A 20,116-nucleotide genomic window follows, 5' to 3' on the forward strand; every position below is an offset into this window, starting at 1 on the left:
TTTAGTATATGGTACTCGTTCCTTTTCTTTGGTAGTTGTAGCCAGGACGTAGTTAGTTGGAAATAGAGAGATACCTGATAAAGGAATTTAACTTGACCCTCTTTCACCTTTCTCCTTTGTCAGCCTGGAGTCCCAGCATTTACAGTGCCACAGCCTGCGTCATGTCTGCAAGTGCTAATGGATAGAGCAAAAGACATTGGTGTAAGTTCTATCTGATTCTTTCCCCAAAGTGAATTTCCTTCCAGAATTTGGCTCTGCTGATGTTGTACCTCTCGCATGTCTGGGCAATGTCCACCCCTACTATTTTGTTTTTCCGTTTGGACATTGCGTAGGGTTTTTTTTTCCCTTTACCTTTGGGTTTCTTTCTGTATGGGCAATGTCACATAAAACATTTATTGTTTAGTAGTGTGAATTTCTTCTTTGTATGACATCTTTCAGATACTCCCTTGATTCAGTAACTGATATTCTCCGAGGACAAGCAGGCCATTAATTCTCACAAGTGGGTAAGGCGGCGGTGCCACCGGTAGCCCACTTGTGGTCAGCTTCCATTGTAGAAATTTGCAAGGCTGTGACGTGGTCTTCAGTCCACATATTCACATCTCATTATTGCCTTGAGCAATACCTGGCGTGACAGTCGGTTCAGGCAGACAGAGTTCCAGAATCTGTTTGTGGTCTAGAATCCAACAGCCCCCCCCCCCCCCCTCCCGGGGCCCATTTATTCTGTTCCAGGCTGCACTTACTCAGTTTGTATATACAGTGGGGGAAATAAGTATTTGATCCCTTGCTGATTTTGTAAGTTTGCCCACTGACAAAGACATGAGCAGCCCATAATTGAAGGGTAGGTTATTGGTAACAGTGAGAGATAGCACATCACAAATTAAATCCGGAAAATCACATTTTGGAAAGTATATGAATTTATTTGCATTCTGCAGAGGGAAATAAGTATTTGATCCCTCTGGCAAACAAGACCTAATACTTGGTGGCAAAACCCTTGTTGGCAAGCACAGCGGTCAGACGTCTTCTGTAGTTGATGATGAGGTTTGCACACATGTCAGGAGGAATTTTGGTCCACTCCTCTTTGCAGATCATCTCTAAATCATTAAGAGTTCTGGGCTGTCGCTTGGCAACTCGCAGCTTCAGCTCCCTCCATAAGTTTTCAATGGGATTAAGGTCTGGTGACTGGCTAGGCCACTCCATGACCCTAATGTGCTTCTTCCTGAGCCACTCCTTTGTTGCCTTGGCTGTATGTTTTGGGTCATTGTCGTGCTGGAAGACCCAGCCACGACCCATTTTTAAGGCCCTGGCGGAGGGAAGGAGGTTGTCACTCAGAATTGTACGGTACATGGCCCCATCCATTCTCCCATTGATGCGGTGAAGTAGTCCTGTGCCCTTAGCAGAGAAACACCCCCAAAACATAACATTTCCACCTCCATGCTTGACAGTGGGGACGGTATTCTTTGGGTCATAGGCAGCATTTCTCTTCCTCCAAACACGGCGAGTTGAGTTCATGCCAAAGAGCTCAATTTTTGTCTCATCTGACCACAGCACCTTCTCCCAATCACTCTCGGCATCATCCAGGTGTTCACTGGCAAACTTCAGACGGGCCGTCACATGTGCCTTCCGGAGCAGGGGGACCTTGCGGGCACTGCAGGATTGCAATCCGTTATGTCGTAATGTGTTACCAATGGTTTTCGTGGTGACAGTGGTCCCAGCTGCCTTGAGATCATTGACAAGTTCCCCCCTTGTAGTTGTAGGCTGATTTCTAACCTTCCTCATGATCAAGGATACCCCATGAGGTGAGATTTTGCGTGGAGCCCCAGATCTTTGTCGATTGACAGTCATTTTGTACTTCTTCCATTTTCTTACTATGGCACCAACAGTTGTCTCCTTCTCGCCCAGCGTCTTACTGATGGTTTTGTAGCCCATTCCAGCCTTGTGCAGGTGTATGATCTTGTCCCTGACATCCTTAGACAGCTCCTTGCTCTTGGCCATTTTGTAGAGGTTAGAGTCTGACTGATTCACTGAGTCTGTGGACAGGTGTCTTTCATACAGGTGACCATTGCCGACAGCTGTCTGTCATGCAGGTAACGAGTTGATTTGGAGCATCTACCTGGTCTGTAGGGGCCAGATCTCTTACTGGTTGGTGGGGGATCAAATACTTATTTCCCTCTGCAGAATGCAAATAAATTCATATACTTTCCACAATGTGATTTTCCGGATTTAATTTGTGATGTGCTATCTCTCACTGTTACCAATAACCTACCCTTCAATTATGGGCTGCTCATGTCTTTGTCAGTGGGCAAACTTACAAAATCAGCAAGGGATCAAATACTTATTTCCCCCACTGTAGTTTCAGTTGACCAGTGTTTGTTGTTTTTGTGAGCCTGGATGCTAGTGATACACCACTTGTGAAAATGAATGGCCTGCTTGGCCTCGGAGAAAGCGAAGATATCTGTAGCAGGTATTCCTTGAGGACAACAGGCCTCATAACCCCCCCCCCCCCCCCCCGGAGTTGTCTCCTATTTTTTATTTAAAATTTTTTATGCTGTAGCATTTAACTGCGGTAACTGCATCCTCGTGGCGGGTGGGAAAGCACTCGCGCATGTATGGTAGAGCATGTCTCGTGCTCCACAAAGCTCTGTAAAGCTTTTTATAAGCTCCAGACTGGGCAACACAGTTCCGCGTCACCCACTTGCGTGAATACAAGGCCTGCTGTCCTCGGAGAATACCTGCTATAGGTAAGTATCTTTGCTTTTCTAACACCTCAGGTACAGGGCCTTTTGCTGAATGAGAGGAAAGGATGAGGTATTGAACAGTACCTAGAGTTAGTTTTCAGTTTACTGCTTTTGCTCTGTGTGGTTAGTTAACCTATATATGGTTGGTTGGCATTACCTTGTATGTGTTCTCTGTGCAGTGTCCACTATCCCTGTGCCCAGATTTAGATGCATATGAAGAAGATAAAACTTTGACCTTGGGTCTGGCAGGAGAGCACCAGCGATCTAATGCTGCTCTGGCTTTGCAGCTGACACAGACGTGGCTTCATTGCCATGGATATGATGGTAAGGGATTGACTATAGTGCTGCACACAACCTCCGAGCACACCTTGTCCTGTATAGTTCATAACTCTGATCCTTTACTTTTGGCAGGTGTTGGTGAGGTAAAAGAACCCTGGCAGACCGGCCATATGTTGAAGCAGCCCTTGCCCACAGCTTCTGCCTTCCGGCTCAGTTTTGCCATGGTGCAGGGTGAGGCACCAGTGTCTAAAAATGTTGTTGCTTCTCACACTCAATACATGGTTCTTTAAACTTTCTTTTCTGTTGCAACTGACTGAAAATCAGTCCATGGTACTGGTGTTGCCTGAACCTAGTAGGACGTTCCTCACAGCAGACTGTAAACAGATGTGCTCCTAGGATGTAATAGCACAGAGTTGCAGAAGTAGAAAGGCTTGTTTGATCACTCTCAGGTTCTTCCTGCCCTTGCCCTCATCTCCTTTTCAGCGATGAGCACAAATGCACACACTACAGAAGGGAGTTATAGCGTTTGATAGGTTTTTTGTTTTGTTTTGTTTTTTTATTTGTTGCTTGAAATCTGGCCTTTTTCCTTTCCCTCTGCAGCAGAATAAACTGAGCAGACATGAAAGATAGCTTACAGTGACTCTTGTATTTGGGATGTCATTCCAAAGCTGACTTGAAGGCCCTGGGGTAAATTCTCAAAAGGTTGCCGAAATGTAGGTGGTGGGATGATGTGCGCTAAGTGTTAAAATTGTGCCCACAATTGTTATAAACTACTAAAGTAAGTCTTCATTTACGCTCCTAACTGTAGGCAGTTAATATGTAAATGATTAGTATTCTGTACCTGCATGCACTTAAGCTGAGCAGAAGTCCTCCACCTACAGTCCTGCCAGCAGGGGGTGCTGTTTCAATATTGTATTTTCAATAGTGAGGGACATGCTGCCTGTCCTTAGTGATAGAAAACACAATATTGAAGCACCACCCCCCACTGGCAGCAGTGCATTTGGAGGACTCCCACTTAGCTTAGAGGGAACAGTTCCTGCACGCCTAACTGCTTGATATGCCCCAACCAGTCCATACTCCCTTGAAGTTGCACGCACTGGAAGTTGAGCACACAACTTATAGAAAAGCGATTAAGAGGAGTTAATGTGCATAACTATTAAGTGAAGCCAATTAAGCCCAATTATAGCTAATAATTGGCTGTTCTCTCAAGTCAATTATTGAATTGTTACGTGCACAACTGACCTATAACAGTGCAAGTTTGTGCACTAAGCGGAAATTTGAGCACGCAGAAAAAAAGACTGAAAGGAGCAGCTCGCAGAGTAAAAAACTTGCATCAGGCGTGGATGCTGTTTAAAAACACCATCCTGGAGGTTCAGGACAAATATATTCCACGTATTAGAAAAAAGGGAAAAAAGACTAAACGTCAGCCGGCGTGGCTAAACAGTAAGATAAAGGAAATCATTAGAGCCAAAAAACAATCCTTCAGAAAGTGGAGAAGAGAACCAACTGAAAGTAACAGGATAGATCATAAGGAATGCCAAGCCAAATGCAAAGCGGAGATAAGGAGGGCAAAAAAGGACTTTGAGAAGAAATTAGCGTTGGAAGCAAAAATACATAGTAAAAATTTTTTTAGATACATTAAAAGCAGGAAACCGGCCAAAGAGTCGGTTGGGCCGCTGGACGAAAATGGTGTTAAAGGGGCGATCAAGGAGGACAAAGCCGTAGCGGAGAAATTAAATGAATTCTTTGCTTCGGTCTTCACCGAGGAGGATTTGGGGGGGACACCGGTGCCGGAAAGAATATTTGAAGCGGGGGAGTCGGAGAAACTAAACAAATTCTCTGTAACCTTGGAGGATGTAATGGGTCAGTTCAGCAAGCTGAAGAGTAGTAAATCACCGGGACCTGATGGTATTCATCCCAGAGTATTAATAGAACTAAAAAATGAACTTGCGGAGCTACTGTTAGAAATATGCAATCTGTCCCTAAAATCGAGTGTAGTACCGGAAGACTGGAGGGTAGCCAATGTTACTCCGATTTTTAAGAAGGGTTCCAGAGGAGATCCGGGAAATTATAGACCGGTGAGTCTGACGTCGGTGCCGGGCAAGATGGTGGAGGCTATTATTAAGAATAAAATTGCAGAGCATATACAAAAACATGGACTGATGAGACAAAGTCAGCACGGATTTAGTGAAGGGAAGTCTTGCCTCACCAATCTAATGCATTTTTTTGAGGGGGTAAGCAAACATGTGGACAATGGGGAGCCGGTTGATATTGTATATCTGGATTTTCAGAAGGCGTTTGACAAAGTGCCACACGAAAGACTCCTGAAGAAATTGCAGAGTCATGGAATCGGAGGTAGGGTATTATTATGGATTAAGAACTGGTTGAAAGATAGGAAGCAGAGAGTAGGATTGCGTGGCCAGTATTCTCAGTGGAGGAGGGTAGTTAGTGGGGTCCCGCAGGGGTCTGTGCTGGGTCCGTTGCTTTTTAATGTATTTATAAATGACCTAGAGATGGGAATAACTAGTGAGGTAATTAAATTCGCCGATGACACAAAATTATTCAGGGTCGTCAAGTCGCAGGAGGAATGTGAACGATTACAGGAGGACCTTGCGAGACTGGGAGAATGGGCGTGCAAGTGGCAGATGAAGTTCAATGTTGACAAGTGCAAAGTGATGCATGTGGGTAAGAGGAACCCGAATTATAGCTACGTCTTGCAAGGTTCCGCGTTAGGAGTTACGGATCAAGAAAGGGATCTGGGTGTCGTCGTCGATGATACGCTGAAACCTTCTGCTCAGTGTGCTGCTGCGGCTAGGAAAGCGAATAGAATGTTGGGTGTTATTAAGAAGGGTATGGAGTCCAGGTGTGCGGATGTTATAATGCCGTTGTATCGCTCCATGGTGCGACCGCACCTGGAGTATTGTGTTCAGTACTGGTCTCCGTATCTCAAAAAAGATATAGTAGAATTGGAAAAGGTATAGCGAAGGGCGACGAAAATGATAGTGGGGATGGGACGACTTTCCTACGAAGAGAGGCTGAGAAGGCTAGGGCTTTTCAGCTTGGAGAAGAGACGGCTGAGGGGAGATATGATAGAAGTGTATAAAATAATGAGTGGAATGGATCGGGTGGATGTGAAGCGACTGTTCACGCTATCCAAAAATACTAGGACTAGAGGGCATGAGTTGAAGCTACAGTGTGGTAAATTTAAAACGAATCGGAGAAAATTTTTCTTCACCCAACGTGTAATTAGACTCTGGAATTCGTTGCCGGAGAACGTGGTACGGGCGGTTAGCTTGACGGAGTTTAAAAAGGGGTTAGATAGATTCCTAAAGGACAAGTCCATAGACCGCTATTAAATGGACTTGGAAAAATTCCGCATTTTTAGGTATAACTTGTCTGGAATGTTTTTACGTTTGGGGAGCGTGCCAGGTGCCCTTGACCTGGATTGGCCACTGTCGGTGACAGGATGCTGGGCTAGATGGACCTTTGGTCTTTCCCAGTATGGCACTACTTATGTACTTATGTAGGTTTATAGAATTAGGCAGTCTGTTTTCATTTGGACCCTGATGTGTCAGTGATGAAGATGACAGTTTCTGCTGTAGCATGTGCTGCTTTTTAAAGCTTATGCATGATCTGGCAAATTCATCATTCCTTGAAAGGAAGGACCTGACAACTGCACAAAGAGGCACCTACACGGTTTCGTGCACACACAACTGTCTCTGTGTTTATAGGCAGCTGCCTACTCTTTTTCATTTTGCCACTTGCATACACAAGACCTCTCCCTCCTCTCTAACTTTCACCCTCTGATCTTAGATACATAATTGTACAGTAAAAGGGCTGCTTCCTTAGCTTTTTACCATTTTTTAAAAATATATTGCATATCGTAGTTGCAGCTAAGCGGTTTTCAAATACAAATCTGAAAATGCCTTCCCTCAATTTGACAAAACGGTGGTATTTTACATTGACTTCAGCTGCATTAGCAGAAATCATTCATATGGGGGGAAGGGTCTTAGTCATAGGTGAAAAACAGTACACATAGATCTGTTTTTTCAAATCTATGTATGTTTTCCATGAAAAAGCAGCCACACAAAATACAGTTGCAATTTTTCTTGCTCTGTTTTTAAATGTTCTACTGTGTACTGTTTGTTTTTTTTTCCCCCTTTAATTCATCCTTGATGTAATTAAATGTATGTTAAAAAAAAAAAGCACACACTGTTTGGCTGCCTTGTACCTGCAGGAAGTTTCAAAGCAAAAATGTACACTTTCACTTTAATGCTTGGGTAAACTCCAGGCGTAACAAACCCAGAGCCTTTATTTCAAAATGCACAGTTTGAAAACTGCTGCCTGTATTAATGCACCAAGTAAAACAATCTCTACAGTTCTTCGCCCTGTTTGTTCTCTTTGTGGTGGGGTGGTGGTGATGGTCTCACAGTTAACTTTCCACCTTCAACCCAGTACTTCCTGGATGTTGCCCCTCATAATAGTTGTCTAGGGCTTCGCTCCTCCTTCCCTTCACCATGTTCTCTTTTCTTAAGGTTTGCGAGAGACAGAGTGGCTGGGTCGTACACAGATCCTTCAGCGTGGGGCACTCACCTATTACATCGATGGTGCACATACCACTAGCAGCATGCATGCTTGTGTACACTGGTTCCGGGATGTGGCACTCAATGAGGAGAAGCCCCGCACGTAAGCAGAGGAGCAGGGCTTAACGGGCTTTGATATATAATTGGGCATCCAATGAACTTCATGAATGTGCATTTCCAAGAGGCGGCTCAGGAAAAGGGACATTGTGCATGATGAATTTTAAAGAAATTAATTTGATGGGAATGTTTTGATGACTCTCTAGTGTGGCGGCACAAAGTTACCCATAAAGGGGTGAACTATATTGCGCCAAAAAATTGGCACTGAAAAAATCCATGCTTAGCACTATTCTTTAAACCCCGCCTAAAGTTAGGTGGTTTATAGAATACACGTAGTGTCTGTTCCTGTGACCTTAAATTTTAGGCATGACCAGTTATGGCAACTAAAATCTGGTGTAAATGCCTGTGCTTAACTTAGGCGTGAATCGGGCATATTCTGTAGCACGTTAGAACTTACGCACACCACTTTACAGAATACGCTTAGAAAGTTGTGCATGTAAATTCTAATTAGTGCTGATAATTTGTTAGTGGCCAATTATTGGTGCCGATTGGCTTGTTAACTAATTAAGTTGTGCGTGCAGTTTTAGGCGCCATATATAGAATTTGGGGAAAGGGAACAATCCTATAAAAGGTGCCAAAAATTAGGCACCAAGATGCACCTCAGTGAATTCTAATTCTATAATGACAACTGAACACCAAGATTCTTTTATAGAATCAGTAATATAGCAAAGGTGGAGGGGGGGGGGGGGGGGGGGGACCGCCCCGGGTGCCCCAGCCCCCAAAATTGAGGCGCTTGGCTGATGGAGGTCTCCAAGCCCTGTCAGTGGAGGACTTCCATCTCATGCTATCCAGTCCTCCTCTGCCCTCCACACAAGTTGGGGGGGGGGGGGGGGGCCTCCCTTCCACATGCTTGGTTGTACACTGTATGGAATATTAATGTAAGTTTGCATTTACCTGCCAACGTTTAGGTACATCACTTAGGGCAGGCCATGTCAGCAATGTCAATATCAGGTGTGATGTGGCGTCTTAGCATGTAATTCATAGTATTCTGTAAGTTACACATGTAAATGTGGGACCCACTCATGTACACCCTCCTTGCATTTACAAGTTAAACGAATTGCACACCTATGTTATAGAATATCGCTGAGTGTGCAGCTTGCACTTAAAGCATGTTTAACAATCATCCACATTAATCAAAACTTCACTTCCACACTGCTGCACTGATCTCAGGCTTCCTCCACTATTAGCGTTCCACAGCCTTCTATTCATTAAAAAAAAAAATCTTTCTGGAATTGAAACGGATAGCACAATGGAAGGATGAAAAGACCGTGAAACGTGGTCTGGGTCAGCATTTATATAGGAGAAAATAGACTGGGTAAGCCTTGAGGGTCCTTATCTATTAAGATTGGTATTTTGGGGGAATACTTTTAGCCCAGCAATTTACTCCTTCTCTTTTGGGTGTCAGCTCAGGTGGAACTGGCCTCTTCAATTATGGAACCATGAACTTTCATTCATAAGTACCCAGACAGTTTCTCCTATTACCTGTTACTATCTCTTGCCTTTTTGCTGTTTAATTGTTATTTTTATATCTTATTCTCAATTTGTATAATTGTTCTTCTTGCACTGTAGCCTTACTACAGATTTATGTAAGCCACTTTGAGCCTGCTATCAGTGGGAAAATGTGGGATATAAATGTAATAATAAATAAATATTCAGATCTCCTCTGAAGTTACTCAAGACAGTTAATGCACTGATGCTCCTCGGCCAGGAGCCACAGACTTTGGTCTCTCCCAGAACCCTAGTGTGACTGCACCCAAAGTCTGATGCTTCTTTCTCCTAGGGGTGGTGAACACTGCTTCTGCAGCAGCCCATGAGCTTGGCAGGCCAAGAGGTGGCACTAGAACCGAGCCGGCAGACCAACCCTGCTACCTCTTATGTAACAGATCTCTGCCCTCCCACTTCTGAAACTTCTTTCTGAGTTTTACTCTTTCCTTCTCTTGCAGTGGCTCTGTAGTGCGAGTACTGTTGTTTAATGCTACCGGAGAGCGAGATACAGCTGCACTGCTGAAATTGCTGCAGGTAAGCTGTGGCATTTTATCTTGGTTCATTCTTTGGTAGGAAAGATGGATCCTCAAGGTAGAGAGTAGTGTGTTGGGGGTAAAACTCGGGGCAGGGAGCAGTGGCTCTCTTGTAGGGGTGGAGGGCAGTGGGCTCATCAACCTATCTGATGAGTGGAGGGGAGTGCCTCTGCAAAAGAATTGGTAATGGTAACTAGCATGGTTAGTATTTCTTGATGCACTTGATGTCTGGAATGTGTGTTAGTGTTTCCTGGTTCTAGATGGTCCATGGCTGCAGGAATCTGAAGAGAGTAGTACATATCAGCCTAGTGGAGAGGGGCATAACCAGTAGCAAGAACTTAGTTACATAGTTGTTGGTCATTCTGCCATCATTTGCATTTTTTGGCCCAGAAGATGTATGAAATATAATTCACCTTCCTTTCCTATTACTATTCCATATATAAAGAAAATTCAGACAAGCTTGAGTAAAAGACAGTGGCAAGGAAATAACTTTGTGACCTATATAGAATTTACACCTTAACCCACCATTGCCCTGGGTACAAAACTTAGATTGTGAGTCCACTAGGGACAGAGAAAAGTACATGTATATACTCATTTTAGTTGTGCTAGAGAAAGGTGGTATATTAATTTTACCTTACCTTAATCTTGTAAGTTTCATTTAGTAGTGTAGTACCAGTGTGTGCCTCCGGGTAGTGCTGTGGGTTTATTTCATTTAACTGCCTGTGAGAATGAGTTCTTCCAGCAGATTGTACAGACAGCCTTGGAGTTTAGTAGTCACACCTTGGTTGATGTCCAGATCTCCCTAATAAACTAGAGAAAACCTTGTTCAATGTCTCACCCTTACTTGGCCATTAGTTTAGAGAGAAGAGTGTTCTTATGGAGTTACCATCCATACATAGTCTCTAATATTTAACTGTAATCTTTTTCCAGCCCTGTCAGTTTGACTATGCCATATTCTGCCCTAACATTACAGAAGTGTCAGCTTCAGGGAACGCAGGTGAGTAGCAAGGATTCACGTAAGAGGGGAGTGCTGTGGAGAATGAGTCACTGGGAAACTACTCTAAATAGGGGTGCTCTAGCACCCGGGGCCAGTAATAGGATTTTAACCCTCCCTCCATTTTCCCATTTACTAATTTACTACAAACTTACCTAAAGTCTTGAGGTATGGCACATCCATAAAACACACAAAAGGTGATAAAATAATTTAACAAACACATGACATTTAAAACATACAGTGGATAGTTATGGAGATCTGTTAAGGGAATAACTTAGGATTTTTGCCATTTAACACACATTAAAATGCATATTTTGGCAGTGCAATGCAAACCAGGGGCGTAGCCACGGGTGGGCCTGGGCCCACCCATTTTCATCTCAGGCCCACCCAGTAGAAAATAAAACGAGCCAGTCCCTCCTACCATTGAAGCTTCAGCAGCGACGTTATGCTGCCAGCTGCACACGTCACGCGAGCACAGCAGCCAACGAATCGGCAGCATCCGAAGATCGAGCTGGGGAGATATCAGCCATTCCTCACTGCAGCGCGGGTCCAGCCACATGCCCGCTAAAGCTCTGCGCAGCGTTCCGACTCCGAGTCCCGCCCCTTACGACACAAACGTCCTGTTTCCGACACAGAAACAGGAAGTTTGTATCCTAAGGGGCGGGACTCGGAGGTGGAACGCTGCGCAGAGCTGTTAGCGGGCATGTGGCTGGTCCCGCGCTGCAGTCTGAGGAATGGATGACATCTGCCCACGAATCTTCGGTGATCCGGAGGCAAGCACCAATGAAAGTCGGGTCCAGCAGGGTTGCAGGGGAAAGGAGCTGCTGCAGTGAGTAAACAGGTCAGGATGATCATAAGATTAAGAAGAGGGCTGAAGGGAGAGAGGGGGAAGGGGGATGGCTAGATCATGGAAGGGCACCAGAGTTGGGGAATAAAGACATCAGAGGGTGGAGAGAAATAAAGAGGAGATTCTAGATTTGGGGGGGGGGGGGGGGGGGGGAGAAAAAGCTTATAGAGAAGGAATGTTAGACTTTAAGAAAAGAATGAGAGAGGATTCTAATCTATACACAGGGAGAGACTGGACAGAGAGGGCATGCTCGTAGGGGGGGGGGGGGTAGAATTCTGGCCACAGGAAGGGGCAGGTCACAGAGAGGGGGTGCTGGGTATGAGAGAAGGAATGGAAGAGATCCTTGCCATGGGGCGGGACAGGTCACAGAGAGGGTGTGCTGGGCATGAGGGAAGAAGTGGGGGAAATCCTGGTCACACTGGATCACAGGAGAGGGGGGCAAGACGAAAGAGAGAAGTGACAGGAAGATGCTGGGAGGGGGTGAAGGGTGGGGTGAAGAGAGGAATCAGATGCTGGGCTAGAAGAGTGGAGGGAAAGAGACACTGGGAAAGGTGGAACCATGTGGGAGAGGCCAAGGGGGTGGCAAGAAAGAAAATTTTGTGCCCACCCACTTTGGGCTCAGGCCCACCCAAACTTGGCTGTCTGGCTACGCCACTGATGCAAATTAAACAATAATGAAATTCAAAGCATGCAAAACACTTCATTATTATGCAGATCAAATAATACAGCTGTTATTTAGCTTCAAGCTTTGAAATGATGTTGGTTTTTCTCCTCAAGGAGCAACAAGCTCCTAATATTTGACTTGATGCTCTTGGGGCTGTTTTAAAGGTGTACAGCCTGTGTCAGCTTGACCCTGAGTGGTAATACCATGAGACTTCTGCTAGGGGATTGACTGCTGCCATTTTGAAGCCAGAAGCATAAGAGCAGGAATGACTGGGGATTGCGTCTGCTTCCCTATTGCTAGACAGTACGGCTAGACCCAGTAGATAACCCCGGGGGGGGGGGGGGGGGGGGGGGAAGCGTTTGAGGGGTGGGGATCTGTTGGGGAGAATGGGGGCAGTGGGTGTATTATTGGGGGATCTAATTTGGGACATGTCAGGGGTGAGCATGATAATTAGAAAATTACTATATTGGGGCCCACTGTCTCCATTATTGCAACCAGGAACATGTTATATTGCTAGCAGCAGTAACACATTGATAGTACTGCTGGTTAGCAACTCCCACGATCAAATGCATTATTTATCAGAGCACAGTAACTTTTCCTTCCCCAGGCAAAATTAAAAAAAAAATCTTAAGCATTAATAAACAAAACAGATAAAATCATTAGCATATTACATAGAAATGTAGGAAATGACAGCAGATAAAGGCTATATGGCATATCCAGTCTGCTCATTCATACCATCTACCATCCTTTCCTCTCCCTTAGAAATACTGTGTTCCCATGCCATGCTTTCTTGAAGTCGGATACAGTCTCTCAACCACCTCCACTGGGAGGCCGTACCGTGCATCCACCACCCTTTTTATAAAAAGTATTTCCTTAGATTCTGAGTCTATCCCCTTTCACCTTTGTCCTGTGCATCCTCATTCCAGAGCTTCCTTTTAGTTGAAAGAGACTCGCCTCCTGTGCTTTTATCATAACACCCGTCTGCCGCCTTTCTTCCAGAGTATACATATTGAGAGCTTTAAGTGTGGCCCCATACGCTTTAGACTCTTATACTGTGCAAGTAAGTTCGATCATGCTTCTCCATTACTTTTTCAAAACTGTTGGCTCCCTTTGCAGTATCGCTGTAAGTTCAAAATTCTTTTGTTTACTCATAAAGCAATTCTCACTGGAAACCCACAATATCTTTCTTCTCTTCTCTGTCCATATAAGTTATGTCGATATTTACTTTCCTCTAAAGATTTACTACTTATACTACCACCCCCATCACGAGCCAGTCTGGAGTGTACTCAACATACAGCATTTTTCTTTTTCTCTCCTTACCTGTGGAATTCTCTAACACATGAGTAGAGGGATGAACTTTTCCTACCCAGACTTTAAGCTGCTTTAAAAGCATTTCCTAATTTTGACGCACTCTTAACTACTCATTTGGGTCTAGACCAGTTTATGTGGCTTCTTTTAAGGTTTTTTTTTTTGGTTTTTTTTAATAAATTTTAGAATGTGGATCTTTTCTGTCTATCCAAAAAACAAGAAGAAACTAGTCTTCGCAAAAAAATACAACAAAACAGCGAAGATGACTAAAAAAATAAAAAGGACGACGCTTCTAATGGAAATCCAGTTAAAAATAAATTTAATAATCAACGAACAAATAAAAAAATATAAAAATGTGAAAATACAATTTCAAGGATAACAAGTACAAATTGGATTGTTCAAGTGGTGGGAATTTAATGAGATAGCAAAGACTCTGCAGTGAAAATATGTTCTGTAAATGGTTGTATCTATTTTTTGGGCTAGCATTTACTATTGAAAATCAAGCACAGATAGTATCTGCATGGTGGCTGAAGCTGCAGCCTTGAAAGGACTACAGGAAGTGAGATAGACAATATAGGGACTAATGCGCAGATGATGAGAAGCAAACACGAGCGTTAGTGGACGTTAGCGCCGGACTAGTTCCTGCGTTTGCCTACACCCCAGGATCAGAGCCGGCGAGCGTGTGGAAGAATACGCTCGCTGGCTCTGACTGCTAATTGCATGGTCTCCTGCAGAAGTACCCCTATGATTAGAGCTAATAGCATGCCTAAATTTGCATGCTATTAGCTCTGATCATAGGGGCGTTAATGCCCCACGGTGTTCACCACTAATTTTAGAGCACTGTTTGGAACAGCGCAGGACTTCTGATCATCTGCACCTAAGCATTTGAGTAAGGCTATGGATCCTAAATGGCAAAAGATTGGTAAAAGTGGAGAATGTCCAGAAGGCAATTGGGAGATACCAGCATTTTAGTTACTGGTGGCACCTGACGTCACACCAGAAGCTAAATGCATTGAAAAGCCGTATTGACTTCTGAGATCCAGAAGTGGCTAAGCCGTCTGATATTTCTTGCCCATCTTATATTGTCAGTTTGGAATGATGATCAGTGTTTGATGACTGGCACGCTAACAGTGACTAAGAGATGGCAGGTTGTGAGTCTGTGGTGGGGCTTGTTGTGTGGGTGTGTACTTCCAGTAGGGGCTTGAAAAGGGAGATTGGCTCAGGCTATAACATGGGGTGTGGAGGAGGAGGGGAGGAAATGGGTGGGAATCTGTATATAGAGGACTGAAAATGTGATTGTGTGTCGTTGCAAGATATGAGTAAGTGTAACGAATGGCTATAGATGGGAGAAGAGGGAGAAGTGGTTTAATTAAAGATGGATTCTATTAAATTAATGACAGTGATGGGTCAACAAAAGTGTCTTCTTTAAATAGGTAATTTGGTTGATAGTGAAAGTACTGCTGAAATATGAATGTCTTACAACACATAAGTGATTTCCTCTGTCGTCGTGCATCTTGTATTAGGCTGCACATTTGATTTGCTATTCGCTAAAACAACTTATGAAATTTTATCAAATATTATAGAAAAAATTGTACAGGAATCGGAGAGAATTAAGTCTTTTACTCACCCACCATCACAGCATCTGACATCAGTTTCAAAGTTATAACAAAACTTACAAAATCTAACATCAGTATCTCTGGTAATTATAAGTAATTAGACTAATTAGATAAAGAAGAGAGAAAGGAAGATGAAAGTTTGTTCCTTATACAAAGGTCACAGAACAGAGAGAAAGCAAGCAGAGAAAGAAAGAGTAAATGAAAGAAAGATTCATAGTTATAGAGAATTAGTTTCTATCGGGGAGGAGGAAGAGTGCCCCCCTTGGAAATAGGCTTTGGCAGGGATATGAAACTCTCCTACCATCCGGACTATTTGAGTCTCTTTAGATGAGCAGTTACTTAAATATCCTTCCCATCACACAAAGGACCACCTCGTATATCACCCAATCAGCAATCCTGCAAGTACATAGGATACCTGTGATAGGGCCTTAGTGTCCTTGCCACACCTCTGCTTAGTAACAAACAGTTGGGATGTCATGACAACTGGGGGGTCTGGTCAGTTTGTTTGCAACAAGACAGTTGGTTGGAGTGTCATGGCAATGGTCTTGCCAGTTTGTGGTCAGCCAGAAATTCCTGTCTTGCCACTCTCAGTGGAAACTCACAGAAACACAAAACAGAAATAAGCAGACCCAAAAGAAAAGGCCAGAAAATTCCAGAACAATCTGTAGTAGGATGTGACAAAATAAATGGGGTGAGGATAATCCTGTTTCAGGAGCTAGTAAGCCAAGCCCACCAGATGCTCTGAGGTGAAGAAAGGAGATATATTTGTACCAAGTTTGCAGTACAGTTACCTGGTTACTGCCTATGCCCCAAATAGCAATCAAGAGGCATTTTTTGATCTGATGACAAGTAAATTACTGGGATTTGCTGAGAGTCATTTAACGATGTCAGGAGAGCTCAATCTTATGCTTAATCTTGACTTGAGTAATATGAGTGGTGGGAGTAGGAGTTTGAGGGGTTGTTGAGCTAAACTAAAAAATTTGTTCTCAAATTGGTGGATGTTTGGAGACAGAAATAATCGAAAGAAAGGATTACTTTTATTTTCCCCAGGTACGTTTCTCATACTTTCAAATGTATTATTGGCTCACAGAGGCAGAAATGCTTCAGTGAGTAGAGCAGACTGAGATTGACTCCATAGCCTGGTACGATCTGGACAGGAGAAACTTAAGGGACTCCAGTACTGGGTCATAAATTATAGTTCACTATTGATAAGGATAGTCAGGCCCAGATTAGAAAAGAAATTAATGATTATTTAGAGCTTGATGATACAGGGGGCCCAGAATCCAAGGGTTATTTAGGAGTACTTAAAAGTAGTAATAAAAGAGAAATTGATAGCAATAGTGATAAAAAGTTGGCGAGACAATAAGGCAAGAGGCCTCAGATGGTTATTACCCGGTTGGAAAAGGAGCTTAAAACGAGCACTGGTTCATGGACTATTCTTGGGCACCTTGAGAAGGTTAGATCAGAATTGAAAAACATAGAAATTGAGGATATCAATTTCCAGCTGCTGAATGTTTCTCGAATGATAATTAAGCCAGTAGGGTACTGACACATAAGATTACAAGACTGAAAACTAGAAATATTCTGAAAATATAAGGATATACATGGAAATGGTATTTTTAATATTCAGCAGCGCTTTTTTGCGGTACTATAAGGATATAGCAAGACCATAGCATAACTCTCAGGGACATAAATAAATACTTCCAGACAGTGCCTTTGCTGGGTTTAACAGAGCTTGATAAAGAGTTAGTATGTTGGGCTTATTTGTGAGCACGAAACGCTCCTGGCTATAAATTCTCCTTAAAATAGGGAAGGCCCTTAGAATTGTTGGATATTCTGCAAAAATATTTAAGTTGTTTGTTGATCAACTTATTGAGCCCTTAATGCAGCTGTTTAACTCAATATCTGTGGAATGACTGATACATAAAGAAGGGAATGACCCAGCTAACTCGTTCCTACAGGCCTATATGTTTTTTAGGGTGGATTCTTACAAAAATATTAGCCTCTAGGCTATGGAACTTGATGCCCCAGCTGACGACCAATCAGGTTTCAAATTGGCTCACTTCAGACCACATAAGACAGGACTTAAAACTTATGAACAAACAATGATTGCATTGGCAGTGGATGCAGAGAAAGCTCTTGATAGAGTCTTCTGGCTCTTTATGTTCAAAGTGTTAGAGAGAGTGGGTATGGGAAGGGGGAGGTATTTACCAAAGATTCAGAAATTTTGGGATGAGATCCTACAGTTTGTGAAACAGGTGTTGAAATGGGAGTATCGAAACAAATGTTAAATCGGCTCATGCTTGGGTTGAGAAATGGTACATTGGTGTTTATGCAGTACCCCCAGATTCTATATAGCGCAAATCTGGTCGTATTCTGGATTTGTGGGCACTGCTTAATTAGTTAACAAGCCAATCAGGACTGATAACTGCCACTTAAGCAATTATGGACACTAATAGGCATTAATTAGAATTTATGCGCAGAATTGTTTGTGTATTCTGTAACGTGATGTGTGTAAATTCTAAGTCGCATAGTTGAAAAGGGGGTGAGGAATGGGCGGGTCATGGGCATTTCTAAAATCTATGTGCGTTTTTATAGAATACATCCGGTTTGTGCCTAATTTAGGCGTTGGCATTTATACCAAGTTTTACTTGACGTAACTGCCCACGACTAAATTTAGTCGCACAGATGGGTGCCCAACATATTCTATAAACTGTGTGAAAATTTAGGTTTATTCTATAAAGTGCACCTAAATTTAGGCATACTTTATAGAATATGCCTAGGAGTATTTTGTTTCGGGGCCGATTTTTAGTTCTATATGGCTATGGCTGTTTGGATGACCGTTGTAGAATGCTTGGAAATGAGGATGCACTTGTTATAGGGAAAATGCTGGGCAAATAAAAGCATGTGTATTTGATGGGTAAATTGACTGAATGTCAATTTGCACATGATAGGTAGGAATATTTTAATGATATCTGAGAACCTTATGTTAAATGGGTGGAGAAGCACAATATAGAGGAAGAAGTGTGGGAATCTGGGAAATCGTTTGTATAGATTAGTTTAGAGTCCCTTGGTTTGGGAGGGAGGAAGGGTTATCAATCAAGGGGGAGCAGCAACTGTTTGAACTTGATTGGTGGTTCTAAGGAGTGCAATGGTATTATGATTTTGAGTATTAATAAACAGTAAGTGAAAAATAAAAGCACAGTTAAATACCGTAGCGCCACTGTTTTGTAGAATTTCAAATGTCAAAACCAAGTGATTTTAAAATAGGAACATTACAAGAGCAGTTGTCAATATAAGTATTGCAACACTGGAGTCACATAATCAACCAAATTTTGAGCCAGTTATAATTGTCAAATTGCTTTCCCTGGTAGACCCATATGGAAACCATTATGAGTCCAGATGGGAGACAGTTGCCACTGTGGCAGAACTTTTAGGATTAAATAAGGCCTAGTCAGGTGGTAGAATTTAGCATAAAGAACAAAGTGTTTGCTACATAGACACTGTATTTTTCTGAGGAGAAAAACATTCAGATCACGCACAGTCTTGACTTCAACAGTCCTGAGTACAATACATAATTCAGAAGAGTGGTCTTGATTCAAAGCACTTCAATCTTAAAAGTTCAGTAACCACGCATAAATATTATCTAGATTCTTTGTTTATTGAAACAGTATCACAAAGATGGATTTTAGGAATCACCAGTTGCACATCATTGGCATAACATAAGCAGTGAAAACACACTGTAAAAGAAAATCAGCCAGAGGTCGTGAGTATACATTTAATAATAAAGGGAAGCCTTGTGGGACTTGAGACCTCACTGTCAAAGATTGTTAATGAGTCACCCATGACCACAGGCTTCTGCTAGTCTGATAAGGCCTTACTCTTTCTAAGGTCTGCCTCATAAGAACTGCTCTACTGGGTCAGATCAAAGGTGGCAGTAGCCCATCCATGTCACAAGTACTTGGTAGAATCCCTAAAAGTAGCAAGATTCCATATTACTTACCCCCTAGGGATCAGCCGTGGATTCCCCCAAGTTTACCTTAACAGTTTATGGACTTTTCCTCCCAGAACTTGTCCAAATATTTTTTTTTTTTAACCCAGCAACACGAACTGTTTTTAACACATTCTCTGGCAACAAATTCCAGAGCATAATTGTGCATTGAGTAAAAAACAAATATGTTTTTAAAGTTGTTTGAAATGTACAACATAGTAACTTCACAACATGTCCCCTAATTTTTATATTTTTTGAACGAACAAACATTCACTTTTTCAATTCAGTTCAAATTCAAATCAATTCTTGTATACCGTTAATATCTCCTTTCCAGGGTTCAGTGCGGTTGACATTCTAGGTGAGACAAAAGCAAATAGTGTTAGTGTGAGGTATGAGAAATATTAGAGACCATTGGTGTAATGCATGAGTCTAAAAACATTAAGGAAAGGATAGTGGATGATACTAGGAGGTAGAAGTCATGATGGATTGTTATGAAGCAGTCTTTGGGAAGAGAAAGGTTTTTAGCCTCTTCTTAAAGTTGAGGTAGCTGTTTTAACCATTCTGCTCCACTCAGGATTTAATAGAACTCTGTCATTTCTCTTCAGCTCTTGTCCAAACTGAAGAGCAAGAGCCCTAATTGCTTTATCCTTTTTTCATAGGAGAGTTAATCTCATTCTGATCTCTGTTTTCCATGCTGATGCTCGGTTCTCTTTCCCTCTCTCTCTCCTCTTCGCTCTTGCTCAGGACAGTGGCACTTTCCTGGTTGCTTATATGTGTACTTCACATTTTTCTGTTCTCAATGGATTGTGTGCCCTGGGCAGGTGCAGACTTCAGCCGGTGGTGGGAGGAGGGGCTGGTGGTTGGGAGTCGGGGATAGTGCTGGGCAGACTTATACGGTCTGTGCCCTGAAAAGGACAGGTACAAATCAAGGTAAGGTATACACAAAAAGTAGCACATATGAGTT

At 42.9% G+C, this 20,116-nt stretch overlaps 1 protein-coding gene across 3 annotated transcripts in view; it reads left to right on the forward strand.

Annotated features, from left to right (window-relative positions):
• Window positions 1-20,116, forward strand: part of FPGS (folylpolyglutamate synthase) — a 41,918-nt gene that overhangs the window by 17,719 nt on the left and 4,083 nt on the right. For all 3 annotated transcript variants that reach the window (XM_030207955.1, XM_030207956.1, XM_030207957.1), the window contains exons 9-14: window positions 124-201; window positions 2,915-3,059; window positions 3,147-3,245; window positions 7,550-7,700; window positions 9,658-9,733; window positions 10,663-10,729. In XM_030207955.1, coding sequence (XP_030063815.1) covers window positions 124-201; window positions 2,915-3,059; window positions 3,147-3,245; window positions 7,550-7,700; window positions 9,658-9,733; window positions 10,663-10,729 — 616 coding nt within the window. The remainder of the gene's footprint in view (window positions 1-123; window positions 202-2,914; window positions 3,060-3,146; window positions 3,246-7,549; window positions 7,701-9,657; window positions 9,734-10,662; window positions 10,730-20,116) is intronic.

The sequence above is a fragment of the Microcaecilia unicolor genome, chromosome 6 (genome assembly GCF_901765095.1).
Source record: "Microcaecilia unicolor chromosome 6, aMicUni1.1, whole genome shotgun sequence".
Lineage (NCBI taxonomy): Eukaryota > Metazoa > Chordata > Amphibia > Gymnophiona > Siphonopidae > Microcaecilia > Microcaecilia unicolor.